The sequence below is a fragment of the Episyrphus balteatus genome, chromosome 3, assembly GCF_945859705.1.
Source record: "Episyrphus balteatus chromosome 3, idEpiBalt1.1, whole genome shotgun sequence".
Taxonomy (NCBI): Eukaryota; Metazoa; Arthropoda; class Insecta; order Diptera; family Syrphidae; genus Episyrphus; species Episyrphus balteatus.
The window spans coordinates 76,526,296-76,543,478 of record NC_079136.1 but is presented as its reverse complement, the minus strand read 5'-3'; the positions used below and the strand labels follow the sequence as shown (position 1 = coordinate 76,543,478).

Below are 17,183 nucleotides of genomic sequence, written 5' to 3'. Positions count from 1 at the left end.
TTCATAACACTTGTCACTTTGTATATTAGTTAAATCAAAAAAAAAAATACAGTTCCAATAAAAAAAAAGCACATAAACATTTAAAAAAAAAATTGAAATATTGTAATACATTTATGTCTACATAAAATATATTATACGAAGCCGGCAAACTTGGAAACCATAATAATTAAAAAAAAAAAACGAAACGTAAAAATAAAAATAATAAAAAAAAAAAATTAAAAAATAACCGTTTTCAGGAACTGAAACAGAAAATTATCTTTTCAGTAGCATATGTATTCTTTTTAATTGTAAGTGTTAGATTAATTCAAGGGAATAAAAATTAAAACAAACGATTACAAAAAATTTCAGTTTAAGATCCAAAAATAATAAAAAAAAAAAACAACGGAAAATTTAAATGTTATAGTTTCAATGACAATTATTAAGTTTATAAATTGTTCTAAAAAGACATTCTTAAGAGTATTGTCACACAATTAAAACACAAAACTCAAAAAAACCAAAGTAAAGTGCTCACGTTTTCAGTATATACAGAATAGTAAATAAAAATAAACGCATACAAAATTATTTTTTGTTTATTTAATTTTTTTAGTTTTGTAAACTTTATGTTTTCAATAATAACCCCACAACACAAAATGAGATTCAGTTTGGTCTGCAATCACAGGGAGGGGCAGTTCCTACTTTTACAAAGATATGTACCTTGCCTTCAAAAAAAGCCTTACTTTCAATTATAAACGTTTGAAAAAACCCTACTATGAAAAATGCCCCTAATTCAAAAGTGACCTTACCTTCAACAATGCTCTAGCTTCACAAAAGATTAAAAAAAGGCCTAGTTTGAAGATTAATTAAATTTTTTTAAGCTAAGACGAAAGTTGTTCTAACTTCATAAGTGGCCAAACTTGAAAAATACTTAACCTTCATAAATATTATTTGATTGAGTTAGATTTGTAGTTTTTTACAAGGATTTAGAAAAAAGTTTGAACCTGATTTATTTTTTGACTGACAATATTTTTTGACCACTCATTCTTATTTATAAATGAAAACAATAGACCAGGAGAAATTTACATGTTGCTACGAAAATTTAATTATCTTTATTTTACAATAAGAAAGATTTCTCGCATATAACTTCCAAACGGTCTCTGTACTCAAAAGTATTGAATACAAAACATACAGTTCTGTATAAAAAATGGTGACACTTTTCCCTTGACTGATCATTTTAATGGTATCACTTTTTCAAAAACGTAAATTGTTCAAAATGTCGGTTTCATTGGGTAGGTTAAGTTCATAAACCGCTAATAGATTTTGAACTCCAGCTGCTAAATAAAAGAACAAAGTACAGCAGTAGATCTTAATGAAGTTCATCAAGTCCTATAAGTGCTATCCAAGCCGATTTTCAACTTTTTAATTTATGGAGATGCAATCTGAAACATTATTTCAATGTATTTTTGAATGCTGAATAAAATGAAACCAAAGTCATCCCCATACTACCTTTTAACCTTTTTATTAAAAGTTTAATTTATTTTAGGACATAAAATACAAGCAAACTTAGAAAATAATAGCATACAAATAAAGAAATAAAAACTCTATTTTAATTTTTAACGGTAGGAGATTAGGAACTTTAACAGAAACACCTGTTGAATAAAATACATGTAAAATTCGGTTAAAGTGTTGCAGTTGATAAATGACATCAAGAACTTGAATATCCAAGATAAAAGGATGTTTTTTCCTCGAAGGAAAAAAGCTAGATTTTATAACTTAAATATTATTTCGGAAGCGTATTACGACCAGGGTCGATAATTTTTGAAACAAATCATAGTAGAATGAAACCCATTGGAAAAGGAGGTGAATATGATGAAAATTAAAGGAAAAATAAATTACGGGCGAGCCGAGTTCGGGAAGTGGGTGGGTTGAGTTTTTAATGGTAAAAAATGGTATATCTCGATTTCCTATAAATAAAAGTTGTATGGCAAAGTTGTAGGTAATAAAAAGATCTACAACTTTTGTATCCACAATTTTTTCACATGACCTCAAAATTTATGTGAAAAATTCAAAAAACCGAGTTTTTGGTTTTTTATTTTTATCTTTTTCAAAAACAAAAATTTGTCTACGAAATTTGGAGAAAACTTACCTTATTATCTCCCAAATACACTGTAATTTATTTGATTTAAAATATTAATTTGTTCACCTTATTTTGACTTAATACCAAAAAAACACCCTAATTTTCAATCGAAAATTCACGTGCCAAAATATCAGCTTTTTTAAAAAAGTCGGTGGGCATTTCGTTCGTTAAAATGTCTATTTTCTGATGGTGTAAAAAAAATTTACATTAGTATACTATAGAACATATTCTAGTAAAATTCAAAAAATGAAAATAGCTTGAATTCGAAAAAAAAAATGTTTATCATTGCTTACAATTTTCGCCTATTTATTCAAATTTACACTTTAATTACTCAAAAAACGTAAGATTTATCAATGTTACATATAATCTTACGTTTTTTTAGGTAATTAAAGTGTAAATTTGAATAAATAGGCCAAAATTGTAAGCAATGATAAAATTTTTTTTTCGAATTCAAGCTTTTTTCATTTTTTGAATTTTACTAGAACATGTTCTATAGTATACTAATGTAAATTTTTTTTACACCATCAGAAAATAGACATTTTAACGAACGAAATGCCTACCGACTTTTTGAAAAAAGCTGATATTTTGACACGTGAAATTTCGATTGAAAATTAGGGTGTTTTTTTGGTATTAAGTCAAAATAAGGTGAACAAATTAATATTTTAAATTAAATAAATTACAGTGTATTTGGGAGATAATAAGGTAAGTTTTCACTAAATTTCGTAGACAAATTTTTGTTTTTGAAAAAGATAAAAATAAAAAACCAAAAACTCGGTTTTTTGAATTTTTCACATAAATTTTGAGGTTATGTGAAAAAATTCTTGATACAAAAGTTGTAGATTTTTTTATTACCTACAACTTTGCCATACAACTTTTTTCTATAGGATTTGTAGTTTTGCCGGGAATCGAGATATGCCATTTTTTAACATGAAATACTCAACCCAACCACTTCCCGAACTTGGTTCGCCCGTAATTTATTTTTCAATTCATTTTTATCATATTCATCTCCTTTTCCAATGGGTTTCATCCTACTATGATTTTTTTTGTACTTTTTAATGTTTTTGAAGGGATCGGCACTGGTCTACTACTCATGAGCGAGTAAATAAAAATTGTCATGATTTTCTTTAGTTTCCCTTAAAAGTCACTCATTAGCATTTCGTCACTTCAAAAAAAAAGCTTATATTTCCCAACATACCAAATATGTAAGTAAGTATCTGCAAAATGCTATACTAAATTTTTTTGAAGAATATTTATTGACATCTAAATTCATACAAATTGTAACCTTTTTTCAGTAAATATCCTCGCATATTAATAACATCTATGAGATTTGCAACACCACATTTAATGCCAGCATGTGTAGCCATATCCTTTAGCTCTTCAAATTCAAAAGTTGTCTTTCCTAGTGCGTTTGAACGGACCTCAAGTAATTTAATGAATTTCTTAATTTGATTCCCTTGACTTGTACCAGCAACACTTTCGTTCAGAGATACATTCAGTTGGTTTTCAATCGATGTGTAGCTGTGGCTAGTGACCTTAATAACATCAAGAGCATGTTGTTTAGTTGCTTTAAAAGAAAGTGCCATTCTAGCTCTTGCTTGAGAAAGTAAAATAAGTCCTTCAAGTTGTCTAGAATAAATTTATATAATACACAATTTTAATTATACAACATCACAAATTATGTTGTTTTTATTCATTAAATCAGCTTGAACAATTTTGAGCAATTTAAAGCTGTTATAAAATTTCTTAAATAATAAATATGTAATATGAATTTTAAGCGTTTACCCGATAAAATATTTTTTGCAGCAATGTATACTACTCAAAACAAAGTTCGAATTTGAAAACGGAAACGAAAATCGAATCCGAACGGATTCAAAACGATTGTTCTGATTTCCATTTGACTTTTTTATTGGAAAATATTGTTTATGGTATCAAACTGCTACCGGGAATGAAAACGGGAATAATTTGTCGGATTGTAGGTCCGTTCGTTTTTCGAAACACCTATGAATTCGCAAAATGTGTACGAATACGGAATGTGGAGCAGCTAAAATTTCAAAACGGAAGAAAATAGAATTCGAACGGAAATCAGAACAGCCGTGATTGTCTGGCGAAGCATCAGCTTACAAGGTTAAACTGACCTCGTGTTTTTTTAATGAACATTTAAAAGCTACACCGAACCACGCCTATCTCTGTTCTGGAGGAAGTCAATATTCGAAAAATGGCTTGGCCTTTGTACAGCGCTTCTCTGAATCACAACCAACAAAAACTGATTCAATTGCTGAAATGGTACTGGGACGATATCATAGATAAAAACATTGGCCATCTTATTCATCCTATCAAGACTCCAAAAATGTGTTTTGAAAGGGGAAGGCCATACCCATTTATTAATTTAATAATAAAAAAAAACAAATAATGCCACAAAAACGTTTAAAGTTCCACTTTGTTTCCAAAAATTTGCTTGCCAAAGAATATTTAACACTTTCCCACTAAACCTCAACAAAAATAAAATGCACGACTTAGTAAGTACGTAACACTTCATAAAAGAATAATTTTAATTTAATTTGAAAAAAGAATTTCGGAGGAAATAGATATCTTTTTCGTGCACCTATTTAAACGATTTCCAAACGAAGTAGCAAAGCCATTGAAAAACTTGTATAGCAAACAATGGTAGATTTTTATGACTGAAACAAACATGGATGGTACCTGCCTTGTAGCAGTTATATCGCAATTAAGAGCAATAGTTTGAATATCAGGAGCATATTTCTCGTCGAGCTACATCAGCTACATCAACGTCTTTAAACTTCAATACGTCTGTTCCATTTATTCCACCCATAAACAATATATTTACTATATGTTTTAAGGACCATCGATGTAGTAAATGTAGCTTTGTAGTTGATGTACATATCTTGACGAAAAACAGGCCAGAATGTATTTTTAAGAGAAAAACTCATTTAAATTTTAAAATTACCTTGTCGTGATTGAAAAGCGCTCTTCTTCATTTTTCTCATTTCTTAGTCTTATATAATGTCCTTTGATTTCACTTGCAGCCTCCTCGGAAAGTAATGGCTTAATATTATGTCGAGCATAATCTATTAGTAGAAATTAATTTATACTAATGTAATAATTATTATTAGCAATAAATTATTGATTAAAAATAACACTGTGCAAGTTTTTTGAAAAAAATTTTTGAGACAGGCGCGCGATTAACTGTTTCGCCCTATTTCGGACCCGAGAAATCCATTGGCATCATTAGTTTTTCGATTTATCGGTACGACTTCGAACAAAATTTTTTTTGAAAGTTTTTTTCAATTATTTTGAGATTTTTACACTGTTTTTAGTCATTTTTCAATCAAAAACAATGTTTATATTGCTAATAATTCTGCTCAAACGTTATTTGCTACATTGTAATCAATTTTGAACAATTTATTTTTTTTTGAATTTTTAAAAAAAAAATCGGAATTTTTTACATTGTTATCGTTTTTTCGCTGTTTTTGTTCTCTTTTGCACAAATACATAGCATGTTTTCCATTAAAAATTAATTTAACTGTTAATTTAGTGTTGGTTAAACTTCGACAGTCTATCGATATCATCGATAACAAAAAAAAATATCGAGTATATCGATACTTCACAAAACTATCGATAGTTTCAATACTTCCAAATTATTTTACCACAAGGCTACCGATATTATCGATAGCTTTGAAGTTAATTAAACACAATTTGAACTACAAGTTAAGTTTTCGTTTGACATTGGATGTAAACAACGAATTAACATAGTGTTTGGTAGATATCGATAGTTTCCATTGTCGATTGTATCGATAGTTTTAAGAAAAAACTATCGATAATATCGGTAGCCTTGTGGTATAATAATTTGGAAGTATTGAAACTATCGATAGTTTTGTGAAGTATCGATATACTCGATATTTGTTTGTTATCGATGCTATCGATAGTATGTCAAAGTTTACCCAACACTAAATTAACAGTTAAATTAATTTTTAATGGAAAACATGCTATGTATTTGTGGAAAAGAGAACAAAAACAGCGAAAAAACGATAACAATGTAAAAAATTTCGATTTTTTTTTATTTTTTTCAAAAAAAATCACTAAACTTTCAAATAAATTGTTCAAAATTGTTTACAATGTCTTTCTACTGGTAGCAAATAACGTTTGAGCAGAATTATTAGCAATATAAACAATGGTTTTGATTGAAAAATGACTAAAAACAGTGGAAAATTCTCAAAATAATTGAAAAAACTTTCAAAAAAAATTTTGTTCGAAGTCGTACCGATAAATCGAAAAACTAATGATGCCAATGGATTTCTCGGGTCCGAAATATGAGGAAACAGTTATTCGCGCGCCTGTCAAGAATTTCGACTTGCACAGTGTAATTATCATCTTTATCACAACACCCATCATTTCAACGAATTCCGAAAAATGCATGCTATTTCAAAAGGATACGTTTTCTTTTAAAAACTGGGCCTATTTAGTCTAATAATGGGATTAATGAGCCGGGCTCATTCTTGAGACAGTATTGAGGATTGATAAAGTGAAATGCGCTACCGGTGCGATGGTACAAATTTGATTTTCTAGATCACTTGTGATTTCTGAAGACGAAATAAACGGCCTCTGAAATTTGGAAAAATTGTTCTTCTTGCAGACATGTAAATGAAATTGAACATTTTCATTTATTTTAATATTTGTTTCGTATTTATTTGATTCAAAATAAGCAAAAATCAATGAGTAAATCTAAATATATGTATCAGATTTTAGTGAAATGTTTTGAGGACAGTTTTTTCGGTGTATTATTTTAACGTTACTACAATTAATAAAGTCCCGAACAAGCATCAGATTAAGTAAAGAAATTATTTGAAAACATGCATCTAAAACCATAATTTTTTTGTATTCTGGGTTTTGTGATAAAGTTAAATATAAGTAATATTTTACCAATATATTTTTTCAGCAAAACTGCGGGTAGTAAGTCAAGTTGTTCATCAGATTTAATTTTTAAGTGTTCATCTAGGTCTATTTCTTCAGTTAATGGAGCATAATCCATAGATTTCATTTCCTCAGAATACTTGGGTGGAATTGATAAAATCTGTTTCATTCCTGAGTGCAAGGCTTTTACGTGTTCTGTTAGTGTAGTATCTCGATCTTTATCAGCTTTATCATAAATGACAAAAACTAAATGAAAAAGTGATATAAAAGAGGGATTTAAGCGTAAATTTTCTCGTAGCAATTTCGAGGATTCATAATGACCACCCGCTGGATTAACTGCTGCAATGATTGCAGATTTTGCAATTATATTGAATATTAAATTACAACTTCGTGAAGCTATGGATTTTGTTTGAAGGATATGTATGAGATTCTCTTGATTTTCCGATAGTTTTTCCATGTCATCAATACAACAATGACCTGAATTAGACGTCAATATCGATCCGACATCAATAAAGTTGCTATTATTTTGGGCAGTTGGCATAAAAATTGATGGAGCTTTAACCGAAACAAGGCTTCCTATAAAAAAATAAGTTTTTTATTTGTTTTCAAAAAAAAAAAAAAAAAATACGTTGTAATAGTTCATAGGGCGAAAAGAAGGATCAACCTCGGAATGATTGATAATAGACTAAAAGTTTTGTAAATTATCTTTGGAGCAAAAACACACAAAAAAGACATTTTAAAAAAAAAATTCTTAGGTTTGACCTTTAGATTACGATTTTGTACAAAAGTGTTGGTTAAAACCAATTACGTCGTTTACGAGAAAATCAGACACCATATGGCAAATACCGTTAATAACGTATTTTTTAATCTAAATCGTTAGTGATTTTTGAAGAAAAACAACATTTTACAACAAGTACCGTTAACTTTGGTCCGAAAAAAAATCAGATAATAGCACTACTACTGTGTCCTAAGGAAAAGTTAGTACCCGACGATTGCTTCATATAACCTGTTTTTTCTTCCGAAATTAAATCTTTTCGAAATCGAATATTGAATACTCTCTATTTCTAAAGTGCAATGAAATCTACCACTTTCAAAATGAGAATATCGAAAGTGGAATTTTTCTACCCGATAGGTAACTCGTTTTCTATGGTTTGATCACTTGATTTGACATTAACAAAAGAAATAATTCTAAACTTGAAAAAACCTAATCCGAAAGTGGAAATACAGAGGAAATACAGAATAAGGCCCCAGGTTATATGAAGCAATTTACGCCGAGAGTTTGAACGGCTAAACAGAAATTGACTTTTTCATGACAATGATACTCTTGTAGGATTTGAAAATTTCTTGCAAGAGGCAGTATCTCTGAATAAAATCTTTTTTTCTTATTTTAGGTGGTGGAAGCTGGGAATCAAACCCAACCTTCTGGCGTCATATTTCATCGCGCGCTATGGAGTACGCAGTGCAACTCGCATTATTTTATCATGACTTGTAGGCGGGGTCCGAGGTTGTAGTAGGTTTAATGCACTTGTTTATAACCTGAGTGTAACTTAACTCTTGTAAATGACTTCCAGCATTTTTCGTAAGCCGAAATTTTCTTGCACACAAATTTTATGCTGGAAGTTGGAAGATGAACATCGGGCGTCAAGAAAAATAAATACAGAACATCTACGTAAGGACAATCTTTTTTGACTTCATTATCATATCACTTTTCGAAAGATCGAACAAAGTGGAAACAATTTTTTGGTACTTCTTTATACAGTGTACCTAACTGTACATTTTTTTTCATTTCTTTCCATTCCGGTATATCATTTATCAATTCTGGTATTTTTGCTATATACTAAAAAAATCTTTTAAATCATTAAAATAACGGACACTCATAAAGCGAAACAAATCCAAAGGAAATCAGAAAAATCTGCAATGAAAATTTTAATAAACGCTTAAAAAAAGGAAAACTTAAGAATAAGTTTGAACATGCCCCCAAAATTTGAAGAATTAAATATTTCAAAAACAAGAGCTGCTAGAAAGAATTAATATGATTTTTGGTCTTACTGAATAAAAGTATTATATAATTTGATATACATAAATCTTTTTGGAAAATTTTAAAAAGTTTAAAATAATTGTTGGCCAGTGTATAGACCAGTGCCGATGCCTTCAAAAACATTAAAAAGTACAAAAAAATCATAGTAGGATGAAACCCATTGGAAAAGGAGGTGAATATGATGAAAATTAAAGGAAAAATAAATTACGGGAGAGCCGAGTTCGGGAAGTGGGTGGGTTGAGTTTTTAATGGTAAAAATGGTATATCTCGATTTCCGGCAAAACTACAAGTCCTATAGAAATAAGTTGTATGACAAAGTTGTAGGTAATAAAAAGATCTACAACTTTTGTATCAACAATTTTTTCACATAACCTCAAAATTTATGTGAAAAATTCAAAAAAAAAGAGTTTTTGGTTTTTTATTTTTATCTTTTTCAAAAACAAAAATTTTTCTACGAAATTTGGTGAAAACTTACTTTATTATGTCCCAAATACACTGTAATTTATTTGATTTAAAATATTAATTTGTTCACCTTATTTTGACTTAACCAAATTTCGTAGAAAAATTTTTGTTTTTGAAAAAGATAAAAATAAAAAACCAAAAACTCTTTTTTTTGAATTTTTCACATAAATTTTGAGGTTATGTGAAATAATTGTTGATACAAAAGTTGTAGATCTTTTTATTACCTACAACTTTGTCATACAACTTTTTTCTATAGGACTTGTAGTTTTGCCGGAAATCGAGATATACCATTTTTTACCATTAAAAACTCAACCCACCCACTTCCCGAACTCGGCTCGCCCGTAATTTATTTTTCCTTTAATTTTCATCATATTCACCTAATTTTCCAATGGGTTTCATTCTACTATGATTTTTTTTGGTTTCAAAAATTATCGACCATGGTCTTCTTCTTCTTCTTCTTCTCCATTATCGACGATAGTCATGATCTCTTCATGATCTTCATGATCGCTTCACACTACGGCTCCGCATGTGGGGTTCGCCGGGTTGACCTCAGGAAAAGTCGGCAGGCTTCTCGATTTTGAATTGTTCCATGTCTAAGGCCAACTGAATGCAGTTGTCGTTGCATTTGTCTTCTCCATGAGTTTTTAGGCCTGCCTCTTCTTCGCGATTGCGTTGGAACGTCGTAAGCGATCGCCTTTTGAACTGTGTTCTCAGGGTTTCGTCTTTGTACATGACGGTCATGCTGTATTTTATCCAAGATGGTGTTTTTGAGGTGAAGGCTTCCTCGGATTTTCTTGCTTCTGATTCGATCAAGCTTTGTTACTCCTGCTGTCATACGAAGCATTTTCATCTCAGCTGCTGTCAGTTTACTCTCATACGTTCTGTACATTGTCCAACATTGTGAACCGTATGTAAGTGCTGGGCGAACAACTGCAGTATAGAGCTTTCCTTTCAGTTTAGGGGGCATTTTTCGGTCACAGAAGATGGCAGAGTTTTCGCGCCACTTCATCCACCCTACACTTATTCGGTGATTGATGTCGTCATCACAAGAAGCTTGGTTGTTGATCATAGATCCAAGATATTTGAACTTTTCGCACTTGGGAAGTGTTGTTCCATTCAGGTAAATGTCCGGAACAGGGCAGTCTGGGTCAGAAAATGGACAGCAGAGATATTCTGTCTTATCGACCCTGGTCTAGTAATCTAATATCGCAACAAAAACATTACTGTTAAAAAAGAGCCAAGTTCTCCTATGTTGAAGTTATCCTGGCACAAAAAGTACTGAAATGTAAAAGTGTACCAAGTTCCAAAGCTTGGCTTCAAATTTGTATCAATGAAATGTTGATTGTTCTCTTGACAATTTTTCTTTAAATTACCGATTTTCAAAGCTATTTGAAAAAATGCCAAGTAAGCAATCAACATTTTATCTATACAAATTTAAAGCCAATCTTTAGAACTTGGTACACTTTTACGTTTCAGTACTTTTTGTGCCGGCATAATTTCAACATAGGAGAACTTGGCTCTTTTTTAACAGTAATATTTTTGTTGTGATTTCACTACTTTTTGCAAGGTATCTACGATAGTTAGAAATGCTCTATAATGTTTGATGAAAATTCAGCAGAAATTAGCGGTTGCCCTATTCAAAATTCTCAAACAAAACAAAACAAAAATATACTTTTTTGAAGGTTTTCGGTATGCTGAACTCGAATCCGAAGTCAGAAAAAGACCAGTCAGCTCCCGTTTTTGAAATATTACCTTTAGAAAAGAAAATGCAAAAAAAAAACGTTTTTTTGAGTACTTCGGACCTTATTCTTTTATTTAAGGAGAATTGTTTGAGAATATTTAGTAATGGTTTCTATAACTGTTTTCAATCTTTCATTAACTTTTAAAACTTTTTCAATATCGTCGGTGAAACCAGAAAAGTGTGTAACTCCAAATTTTCGGAAAATTAGATTTGAATGCCATCTGTTAGACAAACCTAATATCTACCGTTCCTTAAACACAGAATCCCCTTAAAGTTCATAGTTTTTATTTTATTAGCAAATTAGAAAATGAAAACTCATACAAATGCCTTCAAAACGATTTTGTTTTTTTGCTCTTCTATAAAATTTGCTAAAATGGAGTTACACACTTTTCTGGTTTCACCGACGATATCTTTTTTATTGCCCGAGATATCTGAAAACGAAGTAATAGGTTTGGCTTCATATATCATAAAGGAAATAATAGCCCCGTTCCATTGGAGGTGGTAGTTTACTCATGAGTAGATCTAGTACTACAATTAACACACGATCTTCTACTCGAGGAGATAGGGATGTATAGTTGTTGTACTAGATTTCTACTCACGAGTAAACTACCACCTCCAATGGAACAGGGCCAATGACGTTATAAAATGTCAATAGTAGATATAATATGCCAAACAACTGAGGATATCTCAGGAAGTAAAAAAGATTTTGGTAAGATTTAAACAGGTATGAAAGATGGAATATATTCCTTATAGAAACCGGTACTAAATATGCCCAAACAATTTTTTCTTATATAAAAGAATAAGGTCCATAGTAGTGCATTTTCTAACGGTAATATTTCAAAAACAGGAGCTGATTAATTTTTTTTGGCTTCGGATTCAAGTTCAGCACACCGAAAACCTTCAGAAAAGTATATTTTTGTCCAGGCAACAAAATAAAAGTTTAATTTTGTTAACCAGTGTCAGAAGTGGTCTAAAAAAATTTGATAACATTTACGGCCAATTTCTTCACATAAGTCCTAAGCCAGCCTAGTACCCGATCTAGCTAGACCAGGTACTAGCTCTGGTACTCGGTCCTAACGAAAAGTTAGTACCTGAGCATTTCTTCACATTTATAGGACCTGATCTAAGTTCACAACGAGGTCCTAAGAATTAATACGTATAAAACTGGTCTAACTGTCATTTTGAGAATTTATTGAAGTTTGAAATATTATTTTTTTTAATTTGTTCAAATTTAACAAATAAAAAATTTAATAAAAATAATAAACAAGAAGCAAATAATTAAAATGAATAGTGAGAAAATGTTATGAAGATTAAAAATGTGGCAAGCAATAATAATTCAATACATGAAGAAAAGTCAAGAATGAAGAATCGACAAGAATAAGACTGCAGAATAAATCAGCCATACATATGTAAATGCCGAGGAATCATTCAATAATATGAATGCAGCCACGAAAGCCAGTCAGAAGGACCACCATAAATCATAATAATTTAACGAATAAAAAATATTTTTTATAGACGTATGTATGTTCATTGTGTAAATAAAAAAAAAACTGTTAAAAACGCGGTATTTGGTGATTTGGTATTATTATGTACCTATGTTTTTATTGCATAATTGGCCTCCATTGTGAATCTCCAGGGGAATTTTGATTCGATATACATACACTTCGGAGTTAAATCTCCGAAGTTTTTAGTATGGAAATTCCCACAGATATTTAAATTGTGATCCTCCAAATTAGCCGAGCTCGAGGTGGTGTCTTTTCATTGGTTGTACAATGTACAGCCTCGTTGCCAGAAGCGAGTGTCTTGCAAATCGCCTCTACTGTAAGGCTTGTGCATTTCTTAAGCACCATATAAAGACGTTGGTAAAAATACACCCAAAATGTGATGTGGGCTTGGTCAAAAAGTCCAATTCTCGTGTTTCTTGGTCAATTAAAAAAAAAAACTTTCAAAATATTAAAATCACTAAAAATGCACTTATCAATCGACACAACACCTAAGTAATTAAACAAAATTGCAATATATTAAATTTTTAATTTTCAAAATTTCACTAACTTTAAACAAAAAAATAATGAAAATTATTCTTTTTATATATCGCTTGAAAAATATGAATTCCATTGATTTGATTCAAGTACTCACCGCTAGACTACCGATTTTTAGGTTCTAACAAATATCGAGTCCTAACTAATACTCGGTACCAATTTGACAGTACTAGGGCTTAGTACTTTTGTGAAGAAATCACTTGGTACCGATTTGAGTACTAACGATTGGTATAATAACCAGGTCCTAGCTGATTTTGAGGAGCTAGCTAGTACCGAGTCCTAACTAGTACTCAGTCCTAAATTGACAGTTCTAAGGCTTAGTACCTGAGTCAAGAAATGAGTTGGTACCGATTTGAGTACTAACTTTAGGACTAGGACCGGTATTAGCGCTAGGACTCTGTGAAGAAATCGGCCGTTAGTGAAAATGAATTTAAAATTTGAAATTTTCGATTTTTTCCTATGTATAGGTATCCCACAAGGACCATCAACGTGCCAAATTACAAGTTTCTACGATAGCGGGAAGTTCTCTATAATTTTGATGATCTGTGAGTCAGTGAATCAGTGAATCAGTGAGTCAGTTACGGTTTTTGCGAAGCCCTATATCTCAGAAACTACTCATCGTAAGTAGCTGAAATTTTGTAAGGAGTTCTGTTTTTACCAGCTCAACAAACCCAAGAGTTGTTTCATGTGAATAAGGGTGTAGTGCCAAAGTTGCTAGAGAACCTGGCTGGGCACTACCCTGCCCCTTAATATTTATAGTATACTCGTTAATAATTTTTGAACTAATATTTTAATGAAATAAGGTTAGATAAAGGAATAATGTGGGAAAATTATAATAAAGAGTATATAACATTTGTAATACTGTAAATCATACTTTACCTCGTCCCGAAACCCCAACAGCTTTCTTAAGTAAATTAGACTTATTCAAACCCGGATCACCAATAAGCAACACATTAAGTTCACCTTCATCATGTAATTGTGATCCATATCCACCAAATAATGACAATAATACTGCCAATTTAACCATTTCATAACCACACATTTCCGGTGCCAATGATTGTACTAACAATCGAAGGCAATTTTGTTCCATTGTTATCATTTGAATAATTTCATTATCTTTCTGATTCGGAGGCATTTGCCAAATGTTTGTCAATGAAATAGCTTCCAAGTAATAATTTTGATTCGATGTAGTTTTTTGATAATCTACATTTTGAGTTAAAGATTTCATTTTTAAAATTCCCATAACTGTTATTTCTAAACCTGGGTAAATTTGATCTACCAAATCTTCCCGGAATTCTACTTCTATTAGAAGTGGCTGTGTATTTAAAAATTGCAATCCTATTTCTTGTAGGGTTGCCATTTGAACACATTCAATTTTTGTATTATGCGATGATCGTAATTCTATAAAGTTTCTCTTACAATTACATTGAATACGACAACGCAAAGGCTTGGTGGGATAGCTTGTTTGTCGAATGGCTTGCTCATGGCCACATTGTGGACATTTAAAGGACACCCAAGCAGATTTTATTTCTTCAATTTGAATGGACTTAACGCTGCCATGTACAACGCACATTTTATCAAGATATTCAGATATATTACGAATGCTTGAAACACTCAAGAATCCAATAGGTCTAGCATTTATTTTTGGAATACCATATTTTCTTATTTTGTAGCTAACCAAACTATCGTTAGCTGTGGAGTTTTGAAAAGCAATTGAAACAATAGAATGCATTGCTAATCCTAAACAAGATAATACTTTGTAAGGAGTTTCGGTTAAATCTTTGGAAAAAGTATTCCAAATTGAACAAAAATCATCATCTCCTAAAAGAACAGCAGAGGAAACATAAAACCATTGTTGTTGTTGTATTTTGGAGAGATCATAGTCGCCAGGATATTTTTGAATATGTTTTTCAAAAGCTTTGATATGACAAGCTTCAGGAGATGATAGTAAAAAAGTTTCAGTAGGAAAATATAATCGCCAACCTGAATATTCAGGTGGATTAATGATCGATATAATTTGTAGCTTTTGATCATCAGTGTAAACGGGAGCAGTGAAAAATTCATTTCTTTGTAAGGAATCTGAGATTCCTGATATTGTTGGAGTTACTTGAGGGAAAACACTTGGTATATTTGATTTGGAACGTTTGCCGGCAGGATTGTTGCCTGTGCCAGTGCGAAAATAATAAGGTCGTCGTTTGTGCCATGATCCTCTTCCACGACCACGAATGAAACGAGATTCGGAACCTACCACAGGTGGTTGGACGTTTGTAGTTCTTTGGTTTGGCATTTTTTTTTTTTTTAAGTTTATTATAAGACTAGTAGTAAATATTATTGATTGTTTACATCAAATTGATATCTGATAATCTGATCTTTATTTATAAATTATAAACTAGAGATGGGTAGTTCCGGAGCCAAATAGTTCCTGGAACTAGTTCCTCACTCGGAACTAGTTCCACTCGTTCCACAAAATTAATTTAAACAGTTCCATCGTTCCGACACAGCCACACACAAAAGAAAGAAAGAAGAAGAGGAACAAGAAACAAAACGAAAGCGAACATGTCTCTGACTCTGTTTGAAATACACAATACACACACGCATGTCATAGAATTCTCATCCAAAGCCAACACACATGGATGCGAACGAGTTGAGCGTCAAAAATTCACAAACCAAAACCACAAATACACTCTTATGAATCATGCTCATGGACATGGAACTACATTAATAGTTCCAGTTTCATGTCTTCCATCAGGAAAAAATTCTTGATAGTTCCGCGGAACTAGTTCCAGGAACTAGAAGGAAAAAATATTCATTATCATACTATTTCGTATTTTGGTGCATTTTCCTAAAAAAAAACTCAAATTCTTGATAGTTCCGCGGAACTAGTTCCAGGAACTAGAAGAAAAATATATTCAATATCATACTATTTCTTTTTTTGGTGCATTTTCCTAAAAAAAACTCAAATTCTTGATAGTTCCGCGGAACTAGTTCCAGGAACTAGAAGAAAAATATATTCAATATCATACTATTTCTTTTTTTGGTGCATTTTCCTAAAAAAAAAACTCAAATTCTTGATAGTTCCGCGGAACTAGTTCCAGGAACTAGAAGGAAAAAATATTCAATATCATACTATTTCTTTTTTTGGTGCATTTTCCTGAAAAAAACTCAAATTCTTGATAGTTCCGCGGAACTAGTTCCAGGAACTAGTTCCGACCGAAAAAAGAACCGTTCCATGTTCGTTCCGGCTTTGGAACTGTTTTGCGCATCTCTATTATAAACAAAACAAATAAATAACTGTTGCCGGAAGCCGGGTTTATTACATCGTTTATAAGCCTGATTTAAAGATCGAGTTCAATCCGCATTGAAATTTCGATCCAAGTAAATGATGATGCCCGATCGAGGAGTCGAATTCAAATAGAATCGAAAACACAAGTTTGATCGGATGATCGGGTTATCCCAATGATCTCTATAAAACACTGGATATAAGGTCTTCCTATGAAGTATAACAGTTTTTAAAGCAAATTGAAAATCACAGTACACATAATAAGGTAATATAAGGTGTGTTTTTTATTACCACCGGGCTTAATACTATGTTTCCACCTACGCTAAATCCGAGATTTAGCTAAGTAGATTTAGAATAAATCTCGAGATTTATTTTAAATCTACTTCGCTAAATCTCAGATTTGGGTTCAGCTACCCTAAATCAAAGATTTTCACCTAATTTCAATCCGAGATTTAGAATTAAACTCGAGATTTGTGCTAAATCTACTTAGCTAAACCTCGGATTTAGGGTAGGTGGAAACGTAGTATAACTGGACAAAAAAAACGCCTCGGGGCTTAGCGAGAAAATTTGGCAGCACTGCA

At 31.4% G+C, this 17,183-nt stretch overlaps 1 protein-coding gene across 1 annotated transcript; it reads right to left on the bottom strand.

The window, feature by feature from the left end:
* Positions 1 to 3,344: 3,344 nt before the first annotated feature.
* LOC129913062 (DNA replication licensing factor REC) lies at positions 3,345 to 15,706 on the bottom strand. The gene is made up of 4 exons (XM_055991462.1): positions 14,202 to 15,706; positions 7,052 to 7,618; positions 5,079 to 5,199; positions 3,345 to 3,739 (listed from the first exon to the last, which is right to left on the bottom strand). Exons 1-4 carry the CDS (start codon positions 15,607 to 15,609, stop codon positions 3,364 to 3,366), a joined length of 2,472 nt encoding a protein of 823 aa, XP_055847437.1. The 5' UTR covers positions 15,610 to 15,706; the 3' UTR covers positions 3,345 to 3,363.
* Between the last annotated feature and the right edge of the window lie 1,477 nt (positions 15,707 to 17,183).

What these genes read in the sequence shown, in the direction of transcription:
- LOC129913062 (XM_055991462.1), bottom strand. Translation starts at nt 15,609, where the DNA reads ATGCCAAACCAAAGAACTACAAACGTCCAACCACCTGTGGTAGGTTCC. An exon ending in TTTGCTGAAAAAATATATTG is followed by an intron (nt 5,200 to 7,051) that starts GTAAAATATTAC and finishes TTCTACTAATAG; the next exon opens with ATTATGCTCGACATAATATT. An exon ending in CGCTTTTCAATCACGACAAG is followed by an intron (nt 3,740 to 5,078) that starts GTAATTTTAAAA and finishes AATTTATTCTAG; the next exon opens with ACAACTTGAAGGACTTATTT.